At 47.6% G+C, this 9,492-nt stretch overlaps 1 protein-coding gene and 1 long non-coding RNA gene across 4 annotated transcripts in view; one reads left to right on the forward strand and one right to left on the reverse strand.

The window, feature by feature from the left end:
* The window catches only part of rnf144b (ring finger protein 144B), an 11,420-nt gene extending 2,022 nt beyond the window's left edge, over nt 1–9,398 (forward strand). For 2 of the 3 annotated variants that reach the window (XM_035628173.2, XM_035628183.2), the window contains exons 2-8: nt 852–1,135; nt 2,870–2,974; nt 3,782–3,842; nt 5,275–5,488; nt 6,290–6,434; nt 6,542–6,631; nt 8,435–9,398. In XM_035628173.2, coding sequence (XP_035484066.2) covers nt 944–1,135; nt 2,870–2,974; nt 3,782–3,842; nt 5,275–5,488; nt 6,290–6,434; nt 6,542–6,631; nt 8,435–8,611 — 984 coding nt within the window. In that variant the 5' untranslated portion in view covers nt 852–943 and the 3' untranslated portion in view covers nt 8,612–9,398. The remainder of the gene's footprint in view (nt 1–851; nt 1,136–2,869; nt 2,975–3,781; nt 3,843–5,274; nt 5,489–6,289; nt 6,435–6,541; nt 6,632–8,434) is intronic. The other variant, XM_035628189.2, reaches the window with a different exon arrangement.
* LOC118302221 lies at nt 5,587–6,493 on the reverse strand. Its single transcript, XR_004790487.2, has 3 exons — nt 6,269–6,493; nt 6,111–6,173; nt 5,587–5,993 (listed from the first exon to the last, which is right to left on the reverse strand). It is a non-coding gene; the product is annotated as an uncharacterized LOC118302221 (long non-coding RNA).
* Nucleotides 9,399–9,492: the final 94 nt, after the last annotated feature.

Here is a 9,492-nt window from a genome sequence, read left to right on the forward strand (position 1 = left end):
GCAGCGGGGATCGGAAGGTCAACCGGCCGGTCGGCCCGTCGGCACGGCTGCACAGACTGGCACTGCATTCTGGGCAGACATTAAAGGGGCAGTAAGCGATTCTAAAGCAATACACGTTTTGGAACAAAAGCGGCCAATATTTCCTCAACGTCCAGACGGCTGTCGCTTTTATGTGTGCGCCGGAAAAAAATACGTTGTATACATTGGTTGAGAGACTGAACTATTTATTTCAAAAAAATGGTGGAGGTTCTCCGAGGTGCCCCCTCTCACTTCTTACAAAAGGCCCGAATGTGTCCGCTAATCTACTGACCAGTGTCTTTGTCTGACTCTGTGTTCTGTGTCCGGGTCCCAGACGACAAAAGAGAGATAAAGGGTTTAAAAACCAACCAAGGGAACTAAATTCCACGGTACTCTGGCGACCAGCCTGTGTTTACCATGTTTCTGAAAGGGATCGACTTTCAACGTCTCCAGTCGAGGAGCTGGTCAACGGGGGAAAAACAGGCCTTGGACTTTGGCCTTCAAAGAAAAAAGAAGCATCCATTCATTGAGTAATCAATATTACTGCAGTAATAACCCATCATTATATCCTGCTTCATGCCACCACTCGGCTTTGAGACGGTGACTAATTCACATCTCAGGTAACAAGACGACGACGGTGAGTTGCGTCAGAGAGAGAGAGAGAGAGAGAGAGAGAGAGGGAGGCGGGTGAAGTCTGCCGGTACACCGGCTACCACAAGTAATGACAGGTTCCAGAAAAACAGGGCGCAGTGTCTTTTTTCCCTGAAGGCCTGATGGACTGTAGCGAAGGAGAGACGCACCGCGCCTCACCTGCATGCTGTCTCTGCTTTCAGGAATATGGCGGCGGCTGCAGCTCCTCTCCGTCCCTAGCAGGAGGGCTACAGGAGCAGTCTGATTCCCTCCTCGCTTCCCTCCCCAAGCCCACATGGCCCGCAGGAGTCCCCCCGCCCTGAGCCGGGAAGACAGGGATTCAGCACCGGGGAGCCCCGGGGCCGGCGCCGACCCCGACCCCGACCCCCAGCTGGGGCCCGGGGTCTTCTGCAAGCTGTGCCTCGGCGAGCAGCCCTCGGCGGCCACCAGCGACCTGCGGGGCTGCGACTGCAGCTTCTGCACAGACGTGAGTAGAGACAGTCACTCACAGAAGATGATGTTCATGTCCAAGTGTTTTTTTGGACACATTAGCTTTTATGGAACTGAAACTTATGAGCCTCTGTTACTCAAACAGAAAGGGGGCCTCCAGGCTATACTTAGTTCTTCCTACAAGAAGAAAAAGTGTGTATCCTTTGAGTCACTGTGTGGGCGATCAAAGGTTGTCCAACTCCAGATTTTCATTTTGGGGGTAATTTTGGGCAAATGTCCACCATTTAAATGACTGTTAATGGGATGCTCCTCTACAATGCAGCACCACTTCCTGCTTTAGGGTCCTTGAAATAGATCTGGCACATTACGGCGTTAGTGAAATTTAAGAAATTTTCAACACACTTTCACTCACTTTGAGCATCTTTGAACTATCTGGAACTTCTGGGACTCTTCCAAACTGTTGATACTTTTCTTCTTGGAGATCACAAATATGTCCAGGAAGTGTTTGTTTTTTTAACTAATGATCCATCCATCCTGTACCGCTTTATCCATTTAAGGGTCGTGGGGGGGCTGGAGTCAATCCCAGCTGACATTGGGCGAGAGGCGGGGTTCACATACAGAGACAAACAACCATTCACACCTACAGTCAATTCAGAGTCTCCAATGAACCTGACCCCATTCTGCATGTCTCTGGACTGTGGGAGGAAGCCGGAGAACCCACGCATACACGGGGAGAACATGCAAACTCCACACAGAAAGGCCCTGGTTGGTTTAAACCGCGACTCGAACCCAGAACCTTCTTGCTGTGAGGCGAAAGTGCTAACCACTACGCCACCGTGCCGCCCTAACTAATGATTAGTATGATTATTTATTCCAGAATTACAGAGGTCAGCGACGGCAAAGTCTTGGCCTGCTTAATGGAAACGGCGACGTGGGTGTTGCGTTCGGACACAGAGAGGCGTGTCAGATAGCGGCAGGTGTTAATCTCTGCCCGCGCTTAGCGACAGCGCGTCGTCAGTGGTGCACGCACACACGGTCACACGGACAGAAAACACACCGTGTCGCCAGGGGAAGAGGGAGGGGGAATGGATGAACGCAGCTTATCAGCCGGACTGCGCTGGGTAAAGCTGGAATATACATCTCCTCCAGTTCGCTGCCCGAGCGCAGACTATTCTCTTGTGCTGCGTCGTCGTGTTCAACGAGGAAGCACATGATGGGCACAACGTTTGAATTCATAAACCGAAACTGTTTGCCTTTGCACAACGTTCACATAGTTCCTCCCGCTCCTCCCTGTTTCATGGCTCAGGTGACATGTGACTTTTGACGTGCTGATAAGAAATCGGTGTTCATGTGGCATTTAGTTTGCCCTGTTTGCACAACAGCGTCGTGTTCCCCTTTGTTTGCTTTCCATTTTTCTACATCACACGTGTCGTGTGCTTTTGTACTGATCCAGAGTCGGTGGTGAAGATGATAATGTCGGCTCCGTTCAATTAATCCAGACTAATGGTGCCGTGTTGACTCAAGCACTGTAAAAAGAATTCACTGGTACACTTAAAGTGCAATATGTATATTTATTCTTCATGTGTAACTATTGCCACTGCTCTGTATATAGTATTTATATATCTTATTTATATTTCCTGTTATATTTTGTACATACCTATTTCTTTCTATATTCTTCTGTCCACTTTGCTGCAGTAATGTCCAAATGTCCCCACTGTGGGACGAATAAAGGTTTATCTTATCTTATCTTATTGTCCCCCCCCTTCTCCAGTGTTTGCAGCAGTATGTTCAGCTGGCCGTCATGGAGGGTGGGGGGGCGCCCATCACCTGCCCAGATATGGCCTGCCAGAAGGCCGGCGTGCTATTGGACTCTGAGGTATGTCCAGTTTAAAACCAGCGATGTGTAGGTCACGAGGAGGCGTTTCCGTAGAAACCGCAAAATACAACCATTATAGTTTGAGGCAAATGTTTTTGGATATACCTTGAGTGTCAGGTCTTAGGGTATTGCAAGCTGCTATAGAACCTGTTTTGTTGTTTTCTAATTAAATTGTGTGGTTGCTGGATTAGCAGAGGTCAAGTGTTGGGAAAATTCCGTGTGTCCAACACTTGACGATATTCTTTCCGAGGAATTTCTTGTTTCTTTTGAGTGTGAAGAGCGAAGTGTGGTAATGTGAGCTGTCAGACAGAAAGTGAAACCCCCCCCCCCCCCCCCCCCCCGTGAGTGAGTTGGATAATAAACAAGCTGATTCACAAGCGCTCGGAAATTCTGCCTCTCACTTCCTCATTTGTGACGCTTTCTCTTTGATGAAAACAACCAGAGGCTCTTTAAAAGTGCCCATTGGAAGTAGAATTGATTTGAATGAATATTTTGTTTCCTGTGTTGTATTGCTGAGGGAAAATAACACACTGCCGGAGGCTCTGGTGTTGACATTAGTTTTGATTGGAGTCAGAAACAAAGAAATGTAATCTATTCATTTTTTGGTGTGTTCAAAATAATTCAACAATTAGCAGTTGCCAGGCGACCCACGAAATAACCTCCTTTCAATCTTGACCACTACTTTTTTTGCAAATAACTCCATTGGGGTTTACGCATAAAAGACCTGCAATGAGGTTGTATATGAAAAATTCCAAAACCTTATTATAAAAACGGACTAAAGCCCCTTTTTCTGCCCGGTGATTGCAGATCGCCAGCCTGGCTGCAGCGGATCAGGTGGAGCTGTATCGACGGCTGAAGTTTGAGAGAGGTAAGTAAAGTATTGTTGTGATGGCATGATGACGACCGGTGACAGGCAGTGGGCTATTTCAGGTCACACCCCAGGCGGGGGGGGCGTTACACCCGCCCCACGGCGTGCTGAGCTCCACATGCCTGGGATATTGCGGGAGCTCCAGTATTATCCAGGACGTTACTGCAACTGGGGGTTTAATACCAATTCACTGCCAAACTGCCTTTAAGAGTCCGGTGTAACCATTCTTATTAATGCAAAACAAGTATCGTTTGATCTGTGTAAATGATGTGGAAATGTTTGTGAAGGCAAATCGCAAATCGCAGTTCTGTCCCGGGCGGCGGGCGAGCTGGGAGAGACGGAGTCTGTTCAAACAGGTTTCTGTTTGACATTTACAAATCTCAAGCTGTGGTCAGTTTGCCTTGCAGCTATATTGGGGTTTTCCCAGTCGCACGGTAACAATATGCCGTCAAGCCAATAATACTTGTTGTGTACTCAGGCCATAAATCATAGGACCCATAATATTCGAAGCGTAAAGTACAGTGCAAAGTACAATCTGTATTGCAACAGTGTTTCCCCGTCTGTTATTACTCACAATAGAAGTAGGAGCCGGCGATGGGGATTGGATTTGTCCACCCCGATAAAGCTACGGTTGTTGTGAAACGTGAAAGATTTAGAATTTCTTATCCTCTCGTCATTACACTTTACACCACTACATTACTACCCTCTTGGAGAACAAGCTGGAAATACGAGCACTTGTGTTTGTAAGACGTTCACGCTCAGTCAGTCGGACTTTGGTCCAGACGGAAATATCTCACCTTGAAATGTGGTCATTTGATTTTAATTAGATTTTTCTTAAAGTATATTGAAATAAATAAATATATACTTAAGAGCGAAAGTTGCCATGTTAACAAGCTAAACTGAGAATGTGAACATGAACCTTCATGACAGCATGCTCCTGTCCTACATATAGACCCATTGGCATGCATAGCTTTTTATTTTTTTTTAATGGGCCATTTCACCTGATAAAGATATACATTTGACCTTATTGTGCCTCCTTGTATGTAGCAGAGCTAACGTGACAAACACAGATGGGAGACATTACTGTTTTCTGCCTCTGTCTGTACTTCTGTCTTTGTGCATTCAGTTTTTATTGTCTCGTGTGAAGTTGTATCACTTTCACTCTGAATGTCCCGTGTGCAGTTGGTGTTGAGACACCACCTGTTTTTTGTTTTTTTTTTACAAATGATCGAGGAGATGACTAATGTTCATCTTAGATTTTTACGATTCCCCTTTTTGTATGTGTCGGTAGGGAACTGTATATCACGCAGGGTTATTAGGTTTGCAGAGTGAAACTTGCAAGAGAGACGGTGTTGGAATTACTCGGTGTGAGAAAACCTCCGTTCCTATTCCGTAAATCGTACATGCACGTCTCCCCCTTTGCCCCGTGCAGGAGTGAAGCTGGACCCCAGTAAGGCCTGGTGCCCGGCGCTCGACTGCCAGGCGGTGTGCAGCGTGCAGCCGGGCACCGAGGGCCGGCCCCGCGACGTGCCCTGCCCCGCCTGTCGCACCGTCTTCTGCTCCGGGTGCAGGGGCCCCTGGCAGGACGGACACACCTGCCCCGAGCGCCAGCCCATGATGTCGCCCTCGCCCTCCCACGGGAGCAGGTCAGTCAGCTGTTCGGGCAGCAGCCCGCCCGCCCGCCCGAGAACACGGACCGGCAACTGAATCATGTTGGCAATGATTGTTTTTTTAATCACGGTTCAAATGAAACTGTAAAAGTTCATTCTTATTCCTCCCCTTTCTAAAATAAATAAAAATCCATTATATTATTTTCACGTGGAGAATCTCGTCCTTCACTTGAATCTAAAAGCAACTGACGGTCATAAAAAAAAGTAATGTGTTCCCCGTCTCCCGGCGGAGTCTTGAAACAAACGTTACTTCTGGATATTAATAGCGCAGTATTCCTCAGCAGTGCCCTTCAGCGCGTCGTCCCTGTTGTACCGTTAGGCTGCCGCGCCGCTCCGCCTCGCCGACTGACGTCAGCGCAGAGTCCCTTTGAGTTGTGTCGGAATTCCACCGTCCCTGTGCCAAAGGGAGGTGAAGGATGGGCACCGCGCCCAGTCGGTCCACTGAACAGGAGCAGCAGCAGCCTGTGGTCCCCGCAGTGTGCTGTGGAGGACGGGAGGAAGGAAAATCATCTTCAGATTCAAACCTTCCAACATGTCCTACTGTACATTAGACGGCCTGCAGGTTGGGTCTCCAAACACAGTGTTATTGAACCAGTACCTTGTAGATGTGAATCTGGTTATGAGTCCAAAGTCCCCAAGTGCAAACGCTCCTTAGAGGTTTCTGAGTATAAATATATATAATCAGAGAATATTTCCTTCATACCTTTTGCCTCCCACAATAATGAACCCAGTTTAAAGTGAGTGTTAACTGCATACCCGATATCTCTCCGTCCACAGGGCGCGCTCCGACAGCCTCTCTGAAACGCCCATCAAGCAGTGTCCTATGTGCGGCATATACATCGAGAGGAACCAGGGCTGCGCGCAGATGCTGTGTAAGAGCTGCAAACACACCTTCTGCTGGTACTGCCTGCAGAATCTGGATGTGAGTGCTGACGCGAGTTCAACTTCCACTGCTCCGCCGCCTTCGCCTTTGTGTTTTCAAATGTCCTCTGATTTGACGGGTGGCTGGAACGTCTTGTCTCATCGCAGGGCGACATCTTCCTGAGGCACTATGACAAGGGGCCGTGCAGAAACAAGCTGGGACACTCCAGGGCCTCGGTGATGTGGAACAGGACGCAGGTGAGGCCGCTCGGCGGGGCCGGCGGGAGGGCCCGCATCCATCGTAGACGTAAACGACGAGGATGTCCGATGTAACTCAAAGTCCCCCTCCGCTCAAAAAAGCCGTTATCTTCTGGTTCTGTCCTCTAACATGTCCGACATTGACTGCAGGGACTTTCACAATCCTCTCCGTGAGGAGCAGATATCCGTGTTTCAATTTGAAATTCAAACGAATCCCGGTTTCCAGACACATTTCAGATGTTTTTCTTGGGGGGTAAACAATGTTAAACAAGGCATAGCAGATTATTTTTATAAACTTTAAGACGTGACTGGAGGGGGTCTTTAACTTTTGTGCGTTTCTCGGGCACAGCTGAAGGGGCCTTGGAAGTGGGACCGCCGATTGGTCCTCGCGTCGTACGCGGCCGTTGTCCGAATGGATCACACGGCAGAACCGCCCATCCATCAGTGGAAGCAGGTTATTCTGTGCTCGGGTTTGATTTGAGTTAAACTGTTCCATCGCATTCATCAGGATCGGGGTGTTATGGATTCTGGACTCCGTCCCAGATGCACTGTTGTGGCTGGTCGCTGTTGAAAACCCACAGTCGCTGGTTGAGGACGGCGCAACTTCCTTTGGGACATTTCACTCTCCGCGGTGTTTAAAGCCTCATTCGCCGTCAGACTTGGGAAACATCATCATCCGGCGCGTTGTGCGTCTTCTGTATATCAGCGGCCGCATTTATTGGCGAACTTCCACTTTGCAAGACCCGTAAAGTCAGTTTCAGCTCGCTGTGAGTGGTTTGTTGTTTTCCACCAGCGTGCCCAAATAATCCTTCATCAGACGTTAAACTGAACTAATCCCCCAAACTAATCTTGAATTCCTGAGCCCGTAATGACGCCCCCCCCCCCCCCCCCCCCCCCCCCCCCTTCACCAAAAACACAACTACAATTGGCCACCGAACCTACTTTCGCTCTACTTTTCCGTGTCCCGGTGCCGTTATCTCCTGACTTGCCTCACGTTCTCCCTGAGCCTCCTCATTGTGTGTGTCTGTGCTTGAGTTGCTAAGTACAACGGCGCAGTTGTTCCTCTGCAGGTCACAGCAGAACTCGGTCGCACCCTCGCCTAACACGTCCTGTAGGTTTTACGGGGCGGCTTGTCTCGAATTCCTCTCTGCCACTGTCACTCCTTCTTCGCCGCCTGCACACGCTGTTGATCGTGGCCTTTCGCCAGAACAGTTTACTGAGTGTCTGAATTTAAAATGTAACATTATGTGAGAGATTATGTTCTCTACTGGCATACGGACACGTACGCTGTTATTTTGCCGCTATAACAGCGTTTGTTAGGGCAAGTTCTTCCGAGACAACACTAGGAAAACCGTATTCTTGCATGGGGATGTTGTCCCCCACATGATTGGCACAAAGTTATAAGCGCACTGAAAATATTGTTGTATAGTAAAGTTTCAAGAAGCTTATACCAAACCATTACAAAAAAGCATTAGACAAAAATGTACACAAAAAGTGTGTGGACAGTGTTGTCCATATACTTATGGCTATACCCTATGATGTAAAAACTATATAATATATAGTATTTGCAGTGTAAAAAAATATTTTAATAGTTGAATTAATACTAGTAATTAGTCTTGTAAAGAGATTGATTCTGATCTGATATGAACAGTTTTGTCAATTGTGTCATTTTAAGATTAGGACTACATTACCCATAATCCTTTTCTGTCGGTAAAGCCACAGTCAACCCGTAGTTAATATGATAAAAACGTGGCTTGATTGATTGATTGATTGATTGATTGATTGATTGGTGTTGTCCCCCAGGTGGTGGGTATCCTGGTGGGGGTCAGCATCATCATGCTGGTGACGTCTCCACTCATCCTTCTGGCCTCACCCTGCATCCTGTGCTGCATCTGCAAGCCCTGCAGAGGGAAGAAGAAGAAGAAGAAGAAGAGGAGGAAGAAGGACCTCGGCCAGCCAGACTCTTCCTCCACGTCATAGCAGCCGACCCGACCCGGGATCACTCCCGAAGAAAGGTGCAAGTGATGGAAATGAATGAACTTATGGAACAATGGAGCACTTTTTCCATTTCCAATTGAATGTAATATATTCACCGACGTTGCTTTCAGATGCCCAACTGGTGGCAAGGAAGAGGCGGTGGCGGCTGTGAGAGTTTACCTGGAATGGGCTGTCTCTTTGTCTCTCACACACACACACACACACACACACACACACACGCAGTCAACGCCACCCTCATGTGCCAAATGTCATGATGCCAAACCAGAGGTGTTAGGTGCTCAAGTGCCTCACTCTACAGTGCCTGGTGCTTGGTTGTATTTGCTTTGCCTTCCATTCTATCTTTATCTTATGCAAAAAGAAAAAGGAAAATGTTTGCATTATGAAAAGTTACAACCGTCAGGGTTGTTAATCCCGAGTTAAAGAAGATGCAAAACATTCTGTCATAATGCGAGAGGGGCGAATGGCATCATGTGTGCACTGTATATATTGATATGATAATATGATATGATGATATGATAGGGCTTCAGCGGTGCACAGAGGACTTTTGTTTGTTGTTTCCACCTGGTGTGTGTTCCAGACCAAAGGCTCTAAAGGATGATGTGTGGACTTTTTTCTAAAAGTGTGTTAATATGTATTTATGGGTTTCTCTGTATGTATGTATGTATGGTCTCCTGTTTATTGTTTCTACGTTTCTGTTGATGTTTCTGCATCAGACATTTTCTAAAAGCGCAACTGTAATTGAAATAAACGTGCTGTATTGTACATGCATCAGATGGTGTTGTGTGTGTTTTTCTTCCCTAAGAAGAAGAGCGTGCACTGAATTTGAAAGAGCAGCGAGGAACATTACATCGCATTGTTCATAT

Source organism: Scophthalmus maximus, chromosome 1, assembly GCF_022379125.1.
Source record: "Scophthalmus maximus strain ysfricsl-2021 chromosome 1, ASM2237912v1, whole genome shotgun sequence".
NCBI classification, from domain to species: Eukaryota; Metazoa; Chordata; class Actinopteri; order Pleuronectiformes; family Scophthalmidae; genus Scophthalmus; species Scophthalmus maximus.